The following is a 19382-nucleotide window of genomic DNA, read 5'->3' as shown; positions in this document are numbered from 1 at the left end:
TTTATTTTTGCGTATGTTACTTATGAGTACTTGGACAGTTTAATAAAATTTGCTATGTATTCTGCATGATAAAAACGCTGTTTACACCAGTGAGCTGAAAGATTACTGTGTGTCTGTGTCTTGCATTGCTCAAAATGTTCCTAACAGATGTTTACCTGTGTTGATGCTGTTCATACTAACCAGATACTTCAAAGGAGAAAGGTTGTATACTGTCTTGTGAATGGAACATGATCCTCTTATTATAGCTTATATATTTATCTAGCACATAGGCTTTCGAGCTCAGGGTCTTGCCCCCCTTAGCAAGTCTGTTCTAGTCTGCTGTGTCAGGAGACGGTCATAAGTAGTTGATGACAACAGTTATTTGTTGATGTCAGTTGGAACTGGAAAATACATACAAAAAAAAAGTCATGGAGAATTAGAAGGAATTAATTTAAGACTATTTGAGAAAGGCAGATGTTCTGTTTCACATGTGGTAGATAGACTGAGACAGACTGTATAGGAGAACGGGACATCTGAATGCTGCTTTGTAGAACTCCTTAGGTAGGGCAGAGTGGGGCTGAAGATATTTAGCATTTCTAGTTGAGATAAACCAAAGCTCAGCACAAATGTCACACGGGTGGTTTCCAGATGTGCACAGAGTAGTGCAGACTGCGTTGATTGCACTGGTGCAGACAGTCTGAATACACCGAATTTGCCACAGGGAATTCCTAGTGTGGTCTGTTTGTTTCTCCCCATAATGAGCCTGTCCCTAAGTGTCATTTGCAAATATTGGTCCTTGGCTTGGGAATAAGTTGTGTGTCTTAAGGAAGAAAGAAGAACATTCCTGGGTCCTTTTGAAACAGCTAATTGCAGTGGGCATTCTCTGAAATGTTTTAGGACACTTTAGTTGAAATGACTGAAGTTACATATAAATTATGTTGGGGAAAGTGTAGGTGGCCAATGTCCAGACTGAAAGAGTGGAGTAGCTGCCTTTGCTTTTCCAGCATTGCAGATTTTTTTTCTTTTCTTTTAGATCCAAGAAGTGTTGCTTACTGACAGTGTCATTTTGTTTCTCGGGCTCCAAGCGCTACAGTAAATAAGGAGTCCAAGAACTACAACTTAGCCTTGGTAGCTCTTGGCAGCAACATTGACAAGTTAAACAGGTTTCGCCCAACACTAAGGGAAATGAAGACTTTGCAGCCTTTCTGGCAGGCAGACCCAATACCCAGGTCAGACACATCAGTCATTTTCAAGTTAAGAGAAAAAAAATCATTATTAAAACAGTGGAGATTGTTTTTGCAATACACAAAAGGAAACACCTTTGTTGTTTTGAGATACACTATGCAACTTTTACTTTTAAAAATACCTCGCAAATTACATCAGGGGTTTTGCAGGAGTCTCCTGGCAAATGCTCACAAAACTAGTGCTTTGTTATTTTTTGGATGGCATCTTCTGATTTCAGATTTCCCTTTTCTACTTTTCAAACCATGTTGTGAGAAGAGGAACAATTTGGGTAATTGGTTCTTGAGTTTGCTCCGCTTGCCTAAGGATTCCAGTAAAAACATAGCAGACCTGCTTTCCTACTGGGGTTTGGCTTTAGGAGCCCTTACTCCCCTTTCCTGGAGAGGGCTTTATGCTGGAGAGAAGTCACTGTGGAATAGGAAGGACTAGCTGATGCTTGTGGCTGGAAGGACAGTTACCAAAACACATGTGCTCTCTTCCCTGAAACAAGGAACAAATTTCAGTGTTTCTGTGCTTAGATGATTTTTGCAGCTCAGAGTTTGACTAAATCTACTCCTGGGGCAGCGGTTGAATTTCTTTTCAAGTGATTATCTTGGACAATATCCACTATGCTATGATAAATGTCTTCTTGGGGAAAGACATGCTAGCAAACCTGGCATAGTTTGAATTCTTTCACTTGCACACTGACCTAACTGTGATGATGGCACCTTATTTTGCAAAAATATCTTGTGAAGTCCTGCCTTTCTTCTCTGAGCCAATAAGGCCTACTTCACAAACAGGCTAAAGCAAGCACATTGCAGCCTGAAGTTTGGTGGTGACCCTCAGGTTCAAGTAATGAGTTGGAACATAGTCATTTTACTACCAAGCAGAATGCCCATTTCCTGAGGTACCCTGGTGCTGTGAGGATGCTAATCCTTGTTTAGGGAGCAGTAAGTCTGACATGTGCAGGTCCTGTTGAGCGAAAATGGCTCTATATGGGTCACAAAATTGCACTGAACACTTTGCTGCTTGAGCTCAAAGTGCTTCTGATAGCTCAAACCAGCTTATTCTCTCAGCTGTTAGTAGGGGTCTGTATGTGTTACTAGGTCTGTGTGTACATGGAAAGAGGTATTTAGTGCAGCAGCTCTGACTCATAGCTTTGTTCAAACGGTCTCTTATTCACAGCACTAGGAGTCTGCCTAGTCGCCTTCTTCACATTCTGTCTTGCTTTCCTCTTTGGGTGAGGGTCCTACTCGTCTTACATCTCCAGCCATCAGTCTCTCAAGTGCTGTTTCCACAGGCAGGACATCTTGATCTGTCTGTTCTTTTCCGACCTGATAAGCCAAGCCAATGTAGATATCTAACGTCTGATCGTCGATATCAGGATCGATTGCGCAGAAGGCTGTCTTCAGATCATCAGCGTTCACCTCTCTGTTAAAAACAACTCAGTCACTGCTTTGCTATGTTATATGAAAGGAATATTTATACGTCTGTCCAACAGTGAAATTATTCACTGTTAATGCAGAGTGACGGTGGGGGCGGGCAGGACATAGTCTCTGAGAATCGGGAGAATTTTATGGATGGTTTTGAAGAGTCAAAGAATGTTGTGACGTGAGACATCCGATCCCGGGGGGGACTGTTACTAGAGCCAAGCTTTTCTGTTTGCAGCCTGCCATGACCCTTACAGGTTCTCCCTGTCCTGACTCTCCTTTGCCTTGGGCTCCTCCTCTCCAGCTCGGCTCAGTGAGCCTGTTCACCCTCTGCTCGCCCGTTTTCTCATCCTGATCTTGGCTTCCTCAGCAAGTCCTAGTCACCATCCTGCACCCCCTTTCCAGTTTTGGCTCCTCAGGCCTGGTCTTGTACTGCCATTCCCATTCCTCAGGAAATGCTCTTTAGCTCTCCCTAGCTCCTCCTTGCTCTCCCCAGTCTGTTTTTCCAGTGGTCACTGGGAATGCCATTTAGCTGCTAAAACATAGGAAAACTTGACTCAGGAAAATTATTTTGCCTGAACAGAAGGTCTAGTATGATGCTGCTGCTTGCACATGCTGGTGGAGAGTGACAGCTCTTGTGTAATGGGGCTCAGTGTTTCGCCTTCATACTTACATCACATCTCCCAGCTGGCTCCTCAGCTCTCTCAGATACTCCTGCTTCTCGTTCACATACTGGTTTCTAAGTATTTCAACAAAAGGTTCAGCATTTCCCTCCTCATCCTGAAAGTGAATACATGCACATTAGCACTGACTCTCATGTTCCATCTAATAGGGATAGGAGCCATTCCCCAATGTATATTCAAATAACTCAGCTATCCTAGAAATGGAGTCCTTTGGGTGCCTTGGGCTGGAGGTGGGGGACATCCTCTCTGCCTTCCCCTGGGAAAAAATTCCCATTAATGTGGGAAGAATTCTGTGCAATAAAGCACATTGCTGCTTTAGCCACAGCCCTCAATGCAGCTCACAGCTCACGTCATCAGAATCTTTCCAAACATTGCCTGTCCTAGAGCCGCGGAAAGCGTCACCTCCCATGTCCACAGAGGAGAAAGAGGGCAAACCACCCCAGCTGTCAGTTGCCAGTGCTGCCTGGTCACTCGTACAGCAGCCATGCTTCCCTAGCCTTCTAAATCATTCACTTTAGTGATAATGCCAGGGCAGGGTAGATATTTATTTAACTTTGAGTCCAAATTTGGAATCAAGGTGCTGAAATACAGAAGAAAAAATAAAATGCAAATATATCAATAGTTTATACATTTTTTTGCCTTTGGAGAGATGCCTGTGATTTTTTTTTCTGAGTGTAAATTGCAAATAAGGAGGAATATAGAAGAACTTAGAAAAATCCGATAAGCTTAGAATCTACTTGCTTACCGTCTCTGTTAACAGGGAAATTTAAGAAATAGCAGCTTACTTCACTGAATAAGGCTCTGTAGTTGATGAGGTCTTCAGCACTGTCCAGCTTGTATCTGCCTGCATCAACTAGGTCTTGGATGGAATCATTCCTTTTCAGGGGAAAAGCTTCCCTCAGAGCCATGCTGTTTGGAGACATATGTTGTTACAGAGCGCACAGGTAATGCATGCTAGGATGGCTGGCAGTGTTGCAGCTATTCGAGTCACACATGTCACACACCAAGTACGGAAATGGGGAAGGAGTTTTCCCCAGGGCTCAGGCTCCAGGCATCCTCTGGAGCATTTGGGAGAAGTTTCAGTGCAACTGTAAGTACTGGTTACCTGTCAGCCTAGACCAATCGACTATCATGTCTGTGCCCGTGATGCATTCCCAGCTGAAGGGCTGGAAATGGCTGCATCTCTTCTGCACCACTCTTCTGGCCCCTAAAATGCCATCTTTGTTTACTACTGAGTATAGCAAATGAAAGCACAACTAATTAACTGGGAGAGGATTGACAAATCCTGCATCTGTAGCAGAATTCACAGAATTTCTTTATATCCTATCAGGAGCTCGTGGGAGCACTGCATGAAGATTCCACATCTCCTCAGTTAGAGAACCAGCTAGGTAGGGCTGTCCTCACAGGAATTTAACAATGAGAGAGGTGACTCAGCATAACGAAATATCCAACGAATGTCACAACAGGCAGAGCTCAGTGGACAACATTTGGCCTCTTGCCTGAATTGCTCGCTGGTCAGGGACCCAGTGCTCGAGCTATCGCAGGCTGCCAGCTCCTTTTGCAGATTGGAAATCAGCTGATTCTGGCCATGGTACTGTTCTTCGCCTACCTGTGGAACAGGAAAGGTTCACAGGTCAGTAAACACCCCATCTGTTATCCCTCACTCTACCCACTGGAGGGCAGCAAAAATGCAAAAGGACTCTGCTCCTTTTCGCATCAACTTTTGCCTCGGCCATTGTAATTATTTGCAAATAATGAAGCAAGCCACAGAGGGACTTGCACGGCAGTTGTTGGCAATAGATTCTTGTTGAAAAGTTGCTCCAAAGCAGGTCATGTGCCCCAGGCTTTCCCCATGCATGAGCTCTTAAACCTCTCTCAGGGCAGCTTTTAAATCCTTAGATGGCACTCTGGATCCCCAGAATGGTGGTAGCCCCTCTGATGGCTCCATTGTGTCCCTGCCACTCTTTCACTTTCAAGCAAGGTGTAAGTAGGGCCACTATAAGGTTTTCACATGATGGGAGAAGCAGTCGCAGCACCAGATGAAAACCCAGGGCTCCATGGAGCAGTATTTCAAGCTAGAGCTCTCCAGCGTGAGACTGCCAGGATCTGCACAGTGCTGCATTTCAGAGACAGTGTCCTGATATTCACACAGACCAAAAACATAAGTGGTTCGAGGAAAGACTATTGAGAAAAACTGGTGTATATATATATAAGCATTGCAAACACAAACCTTTCACTCGCAGGGACAGATATGATGTGATAAAAGCATCTCAAAGAAATGGGGTCTCCTAGGAGCTCTGCTGGAATAAGCAATAACTCCACCATGCTTTGCATGCACATGATTCTCATCACTAGTACATGTCTGTGGGTACTTCTGTTCTCACGGGCACGTGCAGATTCCGGCGTGTGGGAATGGGAGACGGAGCTGCTTTGCAGAGGACACTCCCCCTGCCTGCGGTCTGTCACCAGAGCGATGTCTCGGCAGAACCGTGCCGTTGGTTTGGGGGTGGAGGGTTGCCTACCTTCCCAGTGAGGATGTTGTAGAATGAACTCATGACATGGTTTGATTGATAGATTCGCATGTTCTCATAGATGGTGTAAGACCACTCCATGGCAGCAGCATCTCCATACTTCTTCTGGAGGTAGCAGAGGAAGAACTCAGGCAGACTGGATCGCTTCCCCATCTGTGGACAACAAGTCAGTAACTCCAATAAGCAGCAGATCTGCCAGTGGTTACAGCTCTTTTCAAACATTATACTATAGCTGTTTGTTTTGCTGGGATCTCTGCTAACCCAATGCTGGTGCTGTTTGCATATTTGTTGTCTGCAATCTAAAACCAGGTAAGTCCATGCTGGAGCTCTTCTGTTGCTCAGACTACTGACAAAGTTGCTCTCCTCTCCCTTATTTTTGTTAAATTTATAGGAATTTGATACCTGTGAGTCCTACCTGCCTGTCAGATTTAGCTGATTTGATCTTATGGGTTCGGAATATGGTCAGAAGCAGATATTGGTGAAAATCAGAGCTGAACAGTGAGTGCATCAACCTTATTTCCACAGGAAACTGAGCTAAAAGTTAAAGACAGCTGCCATAGAAAACACTGAGGTGTTTATGGGTCATCTCAGAGATGCATTTAGGCTGCTATCTCAAGAGAAGAAATCTGTAACATAATACTGCCTCTCTGAAGATCGCTCTCATATGACTGCAGCACAGTAAATAGACTTGTCAAAAGTCTGGGGAGATTATATACTTGTCTCCAACATGGGAAAAGTCAAATGACCATTTTTGTTCTTTGCTGAGTCCTTCAGGGGGGCCACCCATAATGTCTGCCTTGGCAGAGAATACACATCTCACCTCTTCAGCCTCCCATTCTCACTCCCTACCCACCCTGGACAAAGAAGGGGAACTCCTGTTCAAGGCCCAGTACTTTTACACTATTTCCTCTATTAATCTAAGTGTTTTTTTTTCTGTCCCTGGCCACTCATTTGTCCTGTATGTCACCTTTTCCTCTTTTGCATTGTCATAAACACTATCTGGGAAACTTACCTGAGTTAAAATCAACCCAGCAAGAAACTCTGGACATTCTTGGGCCTACAGAGATCAACAAGTTTGCTTTTACTTAAGAGGTGAGAGCTGCATAGTCACAGTGGTCCTGGTCAACAGAGCACCATCACAACCCAGAATAGCAGCAGGCATTTATAGCTAAGGAATTAGACTCATGAGCCCAGCTGATTTAGCTCAGGGTGGCTGTGCTGCTTCCTCCCTTGGGCTCCCTGACTTGTGGAGCTTCAAGGGCAGTTCCACTGCTCTTTCTACAGCTTAGATCACTGCAGCTTACAGCCATGTGCATTAAAGGAACCAGCATTCACACGGGTATCTTGAATGCCTCGCAAGTTGCAGTTGTGTCTGGCAGCAGCTACTCAAAAAGACTCTGCTACCCCTGGAGCAGAAACTAGAGAAAAAATCCATTAGAACTGGGATGGAGCTACCCTCACTATCCACATGGGGATGTTGTAATTCCCAGATCAATTCCCTGGGGAGCTGTAACAGGCACAATGTTACTGCCAGCTCAGGCCACTTGTTCTTATACTGTTTTCTGTGGTTGAATCCAGGTGAAACACTAGTGGGATACGGGTGAGACACCATTTGCCCAAACTATCCCATCTGTGCTGGCATAGCAAAAGCTGCTTGCAGAAAAATAGGACGAACCTGCTGTTCTAGTGCAATCTTCTCTCTCCAGACATCTTTTAGGATAGCCACCACATCTCTCTTACTCAGCTTTTTATTCTTGACTTCACCTTCATACCTCAGGTACACAGGGATGTCGTCACCTTTGCCCTAAGCAACGAACATGAAGCAGAGATACAGATAAGGCACTCAGCTCAGCTGTAGCCATGCAATACCAAAGACATGTTCTTACCCTCTAATGCCATAGAAAAGGTCTTTGTGTGTTTTATTCCCAGCACCACCAGACAGACAGCACATCTCTGCAGTGTGTCTCATCTGCTCCACATTGGACCTGCTTAAATTGCAGGCCACTTTATCACATTACCCTTTCCCCACAGTAACACTACTCAAACCTTCTGTCATTAGTGACAATTTGGTTGCATCCTACTGTGTCCAGGCAGCAGTTAGCATGTTTGGTCACTTGGGTAATATATCTGCAGTCAATTCGGAAGAGAAGTGTTTTCTTTTTTTGCCCCAGTGAGTTAATAGATAGAAGAGCACTGGAGGAGTTGTGAGGGAGGGCTGGAACTCTATCTGCAGAGGGGAAGTGGGTGGCAGTGAGCTGATAGACCTAGTCCTCAGAAAAAAAAAAAAAATGAGACTGTGGATGGGGCTCTACAGCAAAAAAATAGAAGAACAAAGATAGTTCTTCTGAAGATCTTCCAGGAATAGCTGAACAAACAGTTTAATCTTCAGAAAAGACTGAAGAAGAGAGGTTGGAAGGAGCAAGGAAATGCTACTTTATCTATGAGAAAAAAAAATGGATTCATTTATGTTTGGTACACTGTCAAGAAACCTTGAAACATTTTTTTTTTTTTTGGTTTCTGTATCATTTCCTGATCCTCCTGCATGCTGAGGTGGAATGCTATGGGGCAGTGTGAGCTGAATTAACTTCCTCATGCCACCACTAAAGGTGTCATTCCCAAGAGTACTGTGTACTCTTGCCCTACTTACCTAAGCAGGTTCATTTACTAAACGAAAAAAACTAACACAGGACGAAAATGAATACTGTTCTGCTGGGACAGCAAGTAGAGTCTACTTCCCTGGCAGCAGAGCCAGAATGACGTACAACAGAGAAAAACATGGCAGGAGAAGATCTTTCAGCAGCAGCAAGGAGTTAAAATGACTTTGCCCTATTGTGAAGCTTTAGTAAGGAACTCTAGCTTGCTAGTATCACTTGCATGTTTGATGACTCATGTAATATCACTCTGAAGTGAAGCTGCCTCAGCTGTACCTTCAGGTGTGGTCATTCTCAGTTTCTGCTCTTCTATAGCACTTGTGTTTCTCTAGCTTAAAGCTTTCATGGGAAGGTGAACACTGAAGATACCAAGTCTAGCCACCAAGCACCCTGTTAATAGGCATTTATTACCAATTAATCTTAATGCAAATAAGCAAAATAATCTTGCACATACATATCCAAAGAAGACATCTCTCTCTTTCAGTACTCCTGTTCCTATTTCTTCCAGAAGTACATCCACAAGCTGATCACTCGTTTTCCCCTCAGCCAGAGAGCTCCACCGGTCAGTTCCACCAGGAATCACTTCTGCAACAGCAGAAAGACACTGAGCTACTAGAAAAAGAGAACATGCCCACACATAGTGGTTTTGTGTGAATTCTTTGGGAGTTCTACAACAAATGCAGGTGTCTAGGCACGTAGTTCATCTCCTAAGATGTACAAGGCCAAATGGTATACCCTGAAAGCTCCTCTGTCTCACTGGCCACTTCTTCCTGAAAAGCCTGAGAGGAAATGGGATATTCCAAGTAAGAAATATAAAATAGTAGAGTGTTTAAAGATGAGGTGTTCCAAGCAAATCACTATTAACAAAAGGTAGCACCTGAACACTTTGCCCAGTTTGGCCGGGGCGTGCAACTGCGCCGAACTTCCTGGAGTTCAAGGAAGGCTTTGTCCCGTTCTTCTGCAGTCTCCCTGTGGATTTCTAGCAGCATGTCATATTCTTTATGGAGCTGATCAAAATCTTTATGCTGGTTCTTCATCTAAAACATAGAGAAAGCAGGATGATAAGAAACTCATTATAGTAACACACAATTTTTCTGCTGTCAGACAGCTCAGGTGAGCAGTCAGGATAGTCCAAGGACTTATGGAGAGCTGTCCCTGGCTAATTGGCTTTACATGGGAAGAAAAAATAAATTATTTATTAAATTTTACTGTTGCCATTTACAAAAACTTTTGATAAGACATGTCAATGACACTTCTATATCTTTCTGTATAAAAAAAAATCAGATTTTAATCCATTAGGAAGTAGGAGAAACACAGGCTTCTAGGAATTTTTATATTCATCCCCTTCAGAGCAATTGTTCTTTCCTTAGAAAGTGTTTCTTTTTTATATGATTTGTTTTTGCTACCAGCACACAGGTATATCATGATAAACACAGCTCTAACCTTGGAAATGTGAACCCTGCTTGTATCTATATGCCACAATGTAGGGACTTTCACCCTGGAGCACGTAGTGCTAATGGTCAGGGCTAGACCAGAGCTGCCCCAACCCAAATGTGTGTTAAACAAACCACTATAATCTTTCTGAAGCACAAAGACACACGGCAATTTTTGCTGCACTGAAGATTGGCACCCATCATGATGGTGCACTACGTGATGGGATTCAATGTGTTCTCTTTCTCAGCACCCTTCTAGATACAAGGTCCTGTGACTGCTGCTGCTCTGCCACTGCTGGGCAGGTTGGAATCAGACCCCATCCTAGCTGCTGATGTGTGACATCCCTTTGCTGTCCTGCATGTGACATGCCATTGTTCCTGGGCATCTCCAGCATAAGCTAGGCATTGAATGTTTATTCTGAAAAGACAGCAAACAGATATTACATGGGGAACCTAGTCGAGCTTTATCACAGCGGGAAAACACGTTACTCATCCCTCTAAGCCTGTGCTAAGTACATGAACCTGAAGTTGCTGGAACCTGAAATATTACTAGAAAAAGGCAAAATTAAACATATCTACACACACACACACACATATATATATAGGGAGATATACATTAGCAGCCCTACTCAGTACTGTTTTCAGCCATGGTTTGGAGCAAACAGTGTGATGTATGTTAGATGCACCTAGTTCACCAAGTTACATACATGATGACTTAGAACAATAATTCCCAAGCTGTAATTTGTGGATTGTTGGTAGTTTGTGGGCTTGTATGGTGCTAGTTCAATTAAAACTGGTGGTAAGTATTTATGACAGTATGCTATTTTTGAGGCTGTCTGTCAGCTTGTCTGTGATTCTAAAAATAAGGAAGCTTTGGGAGTTTAGAAGACTCTGCACACTAGCATTTCGTTTCTTTCATGTAAAGAGGAACAAAAAAATGCCACTATGAGAGTTCTGGGTTTACTGAGTCCTTATCGCAACCTGCATACTGAAGCATAACATTATGTTTGCATTTATGTGGTATAGCATTAAAATTAGGAGCATATGCTCACCTCCTGAAGTAAAACAGAATATTTTTTCTCCAGTGATTCAAAATCTCTCCTGGGCACAACATCTCCATAGTCTGCTATCATTCTGTTTAGTTCCACTTGGGCTTTTGTGAGGTCCTGCCGAGCTATCTTTAATGCCAAAGTTAACTTCACCACATCTTCACTCTTGACATCTTTAAACAATAGCCATTGATGAAATGCCGTGACAGTAAACTTACAAATGTATTTTTCTAACTGATGTATTAAGCTCTCAGATCATATTACCTACAAAGTCTTGAATTATATTGCAATGGCACATTCATATCCATTTCCTCCTCTCCCAAGTACACATATATCTTCCAAGTCCCAAAAGAGGGGTGAGTCCTTATGGGAATGAAAAGGCTACAGCCAGTAAGTGCAGAGCAGAAGCCTGGTGGGAGCTTGACTCAGGAGAGTTGGTTTACTGAAAGTCTCCACACCATGATGAGTAACCCACATGCCACAAATGCCAATAAATTCTTCAAATGCAGCTATTTCTGACACCTGAATCTCATCAGATTGTCCAGCCTTGGCACAAAATATCCACAAAACTACTGGCTATGACTGGATAAGGCTCTCAGGTGCAAACAACTGGTGCTGGAGTTAAAAAAAAACATAAGATCCCTTTGCATTAGGCAATTCATGCCTTCAACTTAGCTATTGTGCTAAGTAGGAGTATATAAAGAATAAAAGCAATGACTTATGGAATCAGACCAGACTATTAGCGTATTAGTATATATACTAGTATATATACTAATATAAGTATATTCCTGCCTTTAGAAAATATTTAGGCACTTTTTGTCCAAATTTCCCTGATTTCTTCTAAGAAAACATCTCTGAAGATATTTCAGATATTTCTTTTTTTCTTTCTTTTTTTTTTTTTCTTTCCTGCGATGCTGCACACATAGGATCTTTGAGCAGGATGGGTTCCCTCACAGATCCGCTTTCTCTACCTTGGACTTGGTGAAGAGTCAGGCCCAGCTGTTCATTGTGCATTTCATTCATGTCTGCTAGGAGCAGTTTGCGGGCATGGTGCTCGTTGAGATAGCGAAGGTATTCCTCGGCCAAGCTCTTTTTCAAACGCTCCACCTGCAGGAAACAGAGGCTTGAATTGGTCAGGAGCACAGCACCAATGGGAACTCTTGGATGAGCTTGTTGAAACCAGAGCAGAAGCTGAATAGTGGAGAATGGTATAAGGGAAACAAAGTGGAAAGTGCTGGAGCAGGAGAGTGGACGGATGAAAAGCTGCTTCTCTCACAACTATTCCACTGGAACTGGTGACAGAATTGTCTTGGATAGCAACACAGGATGGTATATTCAATAATTCTTGCAGCTTTAAATTTAAATTTTATTTTAAATTACCCAGTGGTAAGGTAAAACAAAGAGAAACCTGTGACTCTAAAAACTGGGATTTTGAGTAAAACCTTAGTTCATTCCCATGCTCTACTTTTCATTACATGATCACATCCTGTTGTTGCTGATGCCTGCTTCATCTGCTATACAGGGAATAAATGAAGACACACTTTTCCTTACTTTTCCTTATTGCTCAAAAGACAACTGTTACCTCAGAGAATTCTTTTTAGTTCTTTCTGGAAGAGAAAAAAATGTGTTTGTCTGATAAGGATACAAGCTGTCTGGAGCAATGCTGTTATGCCTATGTCTTTAAACCATCATACTGCCACCAACAAACAAGTCAGCAGCTTGGATGGATCATTTCAAGGAAAATTTGATTATCTAACTATGAGACAGAATACTTGAATGCTGCCTCAAAAATGGAATACTACATTTAGCACAATTCTTTTTCCCAACTTCCTTTAGCTCCCTTTAGCTCCTGTTCCAAAATTTCTCCTGGCACCAGAGGATGAAAGACTGAGAATTGTGGGATCAGCTGTGGGATGAGGAAACATATGACTCATCATAGTCCAATTTACCTGAATCTCAAGAGAACTCTTCTCTTCCTTCATGTTTTCAATGAACTTTAACAAATGTTGTTTTTCTTGCTTTAACATACTTATTTCATCCCTCTCATTTTCTTGCAGTGCCAGTATCTGCTGTGTGTACTCCTCAGACACAGTTGTGACTGTAGCCTCCAGTGGCTCTAAGGCACGGATCCTCTCCTTCTGATGAGCTAAAGAAAGCAGAGGTAGGTTTTCAAAATGAATGATCAAGCCTGGATTTTATTCAGCAGAGCTGTTGGATATTCAACCCTAAACCAGTGTTGTTTGGAAGGAATGAACACGGAACTTTAACTACTTATCCTGGTGACTGCCTGAGGACTGGGAGATGTATCTCTAGGGATTATAGTCTGTTGTTTATCCAGCCTCATGTACAAGTGTGCATGAAGGATTATTGTATAATCCTTGATTTTAGCTCATGCTATTCATGTTCTTCCTGCATTTCATATAGAACTTGAGCATTCTTTTGGGCTTCCTCTGCTGTAATTTGTGCTTTTCACTCAGCTATTTCCCCTTTGGCTTAAAGTTTTTCTTAAAGATAGTTATCAGAGAAGACTGTCCTTGACTTGAGTCCAGAATCCTAGCTATGGTTTCATAGTAGAATTTCATCAGGTACTATTTCCTTCGTGTGGAAGCTTATTTATATGACTAGACAGAATTCCACCAGGAATGTAAACAGAGAGGAAATGGTGTGATTCAAAAAAGGCTACATCAAGACTTTTGATTGCTGAATCATGCATCTACTCTGTCTTCTGAACAGAAATGCTGGTGGATGCTGGAGAATCTGATTTACAGCTTTTTCTTCTCAATAAAACTTGATATTAGTATTTATGTACAAGCATTATGCAATAGATTTTGCACTTCAGAACTTTAAACTCATCCACTGATATAAGAACAGGAACTACTGTTCTCCTTAGAGTTGGGTGTGAATTTCCTTCCTACATTGTAACTGTGCCAAAGGTTTTACAAAACCCTTTCACTGTGATGCTTGCACTGGGACAGCTCCCCCAGGGATGGCAAAGCATTATCAACTCTGCTGTTTGTTGCTCAGCGAAGACCTAAAACACCTGTTAAAACTCCAGCAAATTCGTTTTGAGGTGTAATTTAAGTGTTTCCACAACTGAATCCTGACCACGAGCAAATCTCTAAGTGTACTATTGTTTGTAATTGCAGCTGTCTAGTGTGAGAAGTTACAGACTAAGCACAGCTAGTTGACTGCCAAAGCTATTACTTTGTAGTGTGGACACTGGCCAGTGCCATTTGAGAACACTAGCTCTCTGATGACCTCTCACAAACCATTCCAGACCATGAAAAGCCACCATTCTCCCACTTGGAAAGAATTCAGGCTGTGGTGCAGCTCATTGCATATACAGAATTGCTGGATGTACCCAGAAGTATTAGTGCCACAAAGGAGAGCATGAAGCCCCACATAGTAACACAGGACATAGCAACCTGAGTATTTTATTCGAGAAATGTATTCAGTTATGGATAACATCACCCTGAAATGAACACCTATCCTAAGCTTTGTCTTAAAGGAGCTCCCAGCAACTTGTATGTCAGATTAACATAACAGCAGTAGGGACTGCATGGCTTTCTTTTCCTCAGTGCTATTTTCCAAATTCCGTACAATACGCTGACCTTCACATGAATTTACTTCAGAACAATGCCATAAGGCCCCAGTGCTGACCAAGCACCAGCTTGCTACCCAAAAGGGTTGTGCATGCAGCCCTATGGCCAGTTCTGACAGGAGACAGACAGTTGTAAGCAGCCAGTGCCTGTGGTGCCAGTGCCCATCACTGCTCCTGTCGCAGGGCGCTGCCTTCTCCGGTTGACGCGCTCAGCAGTTCTCACACACTAGCGTCTCCCACACTCCCTTCTGCCATCATGATCGAGTGCAGCTAAATAAGTAGCCTAGGCAAGGACATTTTAGTTCAGCTTTTAATAGTTCTTCTAAACCAGATTGTTCTGAACTATTTGGAAACATGAAGCTATGCCAGCAAATTTAGGGGGAGAACTCCCTCTGGCAGCAGGTGCAGTAGTAAGCACCTTAAGGTAAGCACCAAGGTTAAGTTAGGACAGGATATAGGACTGCAACATTAAAAAAAAAAAGAGCGAGAACTAGCTGTTAAATCACTTAAACTAGAAAAGATAATGACCAGTTGGTCACATCCAAGCAATATGGAGGAGTCAGTATTTGCACAAGGTAAATACAAGGCGTTTTAGAAAGCAGTACAGTATAGACCAGGCCATAGCATTGAAACCAATAGTCACTCTGAAACTTGAAAAAATATCTACAATAGAGTTCTAAAAGGAAACTGATTAAAAAAAAAGTTTTTATGTAATAATTAAAATTGACTCATTGACCTGGGAAGAAGTATGTTCAAAGAAAGATTTTTGTCCATGATGAGGGATTATGACTAGCTAGTTCAGGGAATCTGATCTGGGATAAACAAGACACTGTCCCAATAGAAATCTATTGACATTTGGCAGCTGCACGGAGCCTAATGTGAAATGAAGTGCTGGTTACAGCCTATTTCTATCCACCTATGATTGTTTACAAAGTATTGGTATCACTGTGGCATCTAGATACCAAGCAAAGTTTAAAACACAGTAAGAATGGCTTGGGAACCACCAGCTCAGTTCTGCCCTGCCTTGCTTCAGGAGTAATTCAAGCTTAAAGTTACTAATGCAAGTGCATCCAAACACACTAGTATGATACACACCATTATAATTTTGATTGTCCCAAGCCAACCTTGAGATGCTGCTCTTGCCTGAACTGTGTATGTGTTGAAGATGAAAAAAAGACTTCAGTTCAGCTAGGAGGGAAATAGAGCTAGTGGATCAGAACTATGAGTTCATACTAAAGGGCATCTAGAACAAAGCTGAGTTTACTCAGCTTGCATACTGTATTTATTTAGACTGTTCATCTTGTATATGTCCAGTAAAACTAATCAAAAACTGATCAGCTGCGTAAGAGCACTTTTCTATCACAGTTTTTTTTTTTTTCCTTCCCCATGGATCAGCTTACCCAAAGTAACTTCATATTCATTCTTTATAGCTGACAGCAAGGGCTTGTAGGTCTTGAAGTTGTCTATGAAGAATTCAAAGATCTCTCTGTAGGGCTAAGAAAATAAAGAGAAAGCTTGAAAAAAAAACACAGATTCACAGAATGGTTGAGGTTGGAAGGGACCTCCAGAGATCATCTAATCCAACCCCCCTGCTCAAGCAGGGACACCTAGAGCACAGGGCACAGGGTGGCATCCAGGTGGCTTTGGAAGATCTCCAAAGAAGGAGACTCCACAAATGGTGACATATTTTTCAGAAATTAGGGATAACTGTTTTGTCCAACACAAATGTTATCTAATGACATTAATGATAAATAATGTTATAACATATTTATGTCTCTCCATCTGTTGTCCAAGATCTCAAATATGTCAAATTTTGAGTAGATTCGCCCACTCTAATCTTCTTGATCGTTCTCCATTATGCTGTGGTGCCTAAGAAAAGCTTTACTTGAGTCTGTCAGGGCACAGCTCCAAAGAGAAAAATGTTAATGTTCAAATGGAGTTGACAAGAGCTCAAGTTGCAAGAGGGATGATTTTAAAGATGTACAAAGGGATCACATTGCTTCTGTTGAGCATTTTGTCTAGTTAAATGACAAGCTCTGCAGGGCAGAGATAATCTTTCAGTCTGTGTGTACCAGGATGGGCTAGGGCATGACCAGCTGGAAAGCAGCTCTGCAGAGAAGTACCGGGGGCCCTGATGAACGAAATGTTGACCATGAGCCAACAATGTGCCCTTGAAGCAAAAAAAGGCCAGTGGTATCCTGGCCTGCATTAGCAATAGTATTATCAGCAGGCTGAAGGAGGTGATCCTTTCCCTTTATTCACCGCTGGTGAGGCCATACCTGGAGCACTGCGTCCAGTTCTGGGCTCTCCACTATGAGAGAGACTTGGAACTACTGGAGTGAGTCCAGTGGAGAGCTACTAAGATGATTAAGTGACTAGAGCCTCTCTCATGTAAGAAAAGGCTGAGATAGTTGGACCTGTTTAGCCAGGAACAAAAGAGAACACTGAGGGGTATCTTATCAGTGTGTGCAAATATCTGAAAGAAGGATGTGAAGAGGATGAGGCCAGACTCTTTTCAGTGGTGTCCAGTGATAGGTAAAGAGGTAATAGGCACAAGCTGAAAAATAGGAAGTTCATCTCAATCTGAGGAAAAAAAAAAACTTTTATTGTGATGGTGACAGAGCACTGGAACAGTTTATGTCCATCCTTGGAGATATTCAAAAGCCATCTGGCCAGGTCCTAGGCACTGTGCTCTAAGTGGCCTTGCTTGATCAGAGGGGTGGGATTAGATGATCTCTGAAAGTCTCTTCCAAACTCAACTGTTTCATGATTCCTTTAGTCTATCCTCAGTAGGGTAAAACTTGTTCAGGGAGGACAGCCAAACTGCCATGTTTTGTCTGAGCCTTGCAAAGGCTTCATTAGCAGTAACAGTGTTCTCAGTAATCTGAATGTAACTAACTATTAAAGACAATTAAACAAATCACGTAAATTAAGAATATTTTAAAGCACAAAAACATTTATGAAGCCTCTATCAGTCACTCTGTTTTTTCCCTCTGTTCTCTCCATCCACCATCTTTCATCATCATCACTACAGGATTCCTCTGGCAATGAGAGTTTTGAATTAACTCATTCAGAGGAAATGGAATCCTGACTAGACTTAGACAAGAGCTAGATTAGAAAGCGCCTTCTGCTGACATTCAGAAACCTAACTTCAGAAACAAGGGAGATTTTGCAACCAAAATCTAGGAACCAACACATTTGCTGCTTTATGGGCTTAGGTAGGAATCCTCAGTAGGTTAGTGAGTTAATTCTGTTTCAAATCTACTTTACGTTACCATGTCTTTTTAAAAACTTTGGCTTTGATTATTTGAAAATGGAAATGGCTATAGAAGATGCGCAGTGAAAACAACCCAAACATAAATAGCTTATTTTCTGTGCAAGTTCTCTAAAGCCATGTGCAAAACCACTTTTTTATCCAATAGTACCTTAATACTATGGGAGCCTACTTTTGCTATTTACTTTTTGTTCTGATTATCAAACAAAGGAAGAAATCCATCTCTGCATGTAGTTTCAAGTCAACAGAACTTTGTAACAGACCTGTAACTTCAGTTCCTGCGAATTCTTTGTAGTCAGGTCAAGAGCTTGCAGCTCTTTCCTTAAGTAAGATTCCAGTTGCTCCAAGTATCTTGGCTTTGGAATGGTAAGTAGAGCCTGTTTATTGCTATAGAGACATAGGAAAAGAAGGGGCACAAGTATGGGCTTAAAATCAATCAGCTCAAAGATCTTGATTCTCTTCCTACTGCCCATTACCTCAGACTGGATTTTTTTTTTTACCCACTGTGGGCCTCTACCCCCTTTTTGGGGGGTTGCATTTAAGCTCAGTCCTCATCACTCAACCTCAGTCCTTGCCTGAGCTAACTGTCAGCAGGAACAAGCTTTTCCAGCCCCAAGGAGAGGGAAGCTGGGGCTCCTGGATGACCGCAAGGCAAGCAGGGGCAGTGATGTCCCTGTGAGGTATAATCCCACAGGACCACAACAAGTATAGCAAGCAAGTCCCTGACAGTAGCCAGGGTTATCCATATTCCAGTGATCATCATGCAAGTCTGCAGTGATGAGGAAGGAGTGAGGCCGCTCTGGGGCAGCCAGCGAGTAGGCCAGGCTCAGCAAGGCACAAGGCGGGCACAGGCCTGGCTGCAATACTGCTCAGGCAAGGAGCAAGGCTGAGGGCCTGAAGAAGAGGAGGAGGCCCCAGGAGGGTCTCTCACGTAGCTCTTCACAGCGCCTGATCCTAGCTTTCACAGCTGGGCCGTATCAGAACCGGTCTTGAGCACAGGCAGCCCAGAGTAGGAAAAGAGCTTGCAAAGTCTGCTGGCAGTGCACTCAGGACCCTGGAAAGGTCCTACCTAATGCATGTCAATAAATAATAAAAATAATAATAATTAAAAAAAACCCTTATTGTACTATCTTTTAGAAATCATAACTCACTATTACATATATTTGATGTCTCCTGTAGAATTGCTGGTCAGAAGCAACGATGTCTTCTGTTAGGCTGAAGTTTTGTGAGACAACCCCATATCAGTGTTCTCACTGGAAGAGATTCTACTCTTGGGTTTATTATTGGTTTTCTTGATTTTGCTTTGGTTTTCAAAAGAATTACAGAGCAGAATCTCTTCCAGTAAGAACCCTCATGTTGGGTTGTCTCAATGGTGACTTAATTGTTAATTCAGTTAATACAGGCTGTGCTTACCTGGGCTTTCTCTCCTTTGAGATATAGCAGGGTTTATGATTCTGTAGGACTGACTGCCCTGATGCAAATGCAGGCCATGTGGACCAACAGCCTCTATCAGAAAGCTGGAAAAGCATT

The 19382-nt window shown here is 42.6% G+C and overlaps 1 protein-coding gene across 1 annotated transcript; it reads right to left on the bottom strand.

Moving 5' to 3' along the window:
* Positions 1 to 2320: 2320 nt before the first annotated feature.
* Positions 2321 to 19382, bottom strand: TSNAXIP1 (translin associated factor X interacting protein 1). Its single transcript, XM_010211003.2, has 14 exons — positions 19266 to 19382; positions 18116 to 18239; positions 15979 to 16072; positions 12927 to 13123; positions 11949 to 12084; positions 10981 to 11150; positions 9373 to 9532; positions 8950 to 9080; positions 7520 to 7648; positions 5836 to 5997; positions 4813 to 4922; positions 4099 to 4222; positions 3304 to 3410; positions 2321 to 2631 (listed from the first exon to the last, which is right to left on the bottom strand). Exons 1-14 carry the CDS (start codon positions 19379 to 19381, stop codon positions 2400 to 2402), a joined length of 1992 nt encoding a protein of 663 aa, XP_010209305.2. The 5' UTR covers position 19382; the 3' UTR covers positions 2321 to 2399.

The sequence above is a fragment of the Tinamus guttatus genome, unplaced genomic scaffold (genome assembly GCF_059628265.1).
Source record: "Tinamus guttatus ecotype Peru unplaced genomic scaffold, ASM5962826v1 Tinamus_guttatus_pri_ptg000323l, whole genome shotgun sequence".
Taxonomy (NCBI): Eukaryota; Metazoa; Chordata; class Aves; order Tinamiformes; family Tinamidae; genus Tinamus; species Tinamus guttatus.
Note: the sequence above shows the minus strand (reverse complement) of the source record. Positions and strands in the feature narration are given on the sequence as shown.

Excerpts from the sequence above, each read along its gene's own strand:
- TSNAXIP1 (XM_010211003.2), bottom strand. The coding sequence starts at position 19,381 with ATGCTTTTCCAGCTTTCTGATAGAGGCTGTTGGTCCACATGGCCTGCA. Across the intron at positions 18,240-19,265 it reads TCAAAGGAGAGAAAGCCCAG|CAATAAACAGGCTCTACTTA; the intron begins GTAAGCACAGCC and ends ATGTCTCTATAG. Across the intron at positions 9,081-9,372 it reads AAACTGGGCAAAGTGTTCAG|AAGTGATTCCTGGTGGAACT; the intron begins GTGCTACCTTTT and ends CTGCTGTTGCAG.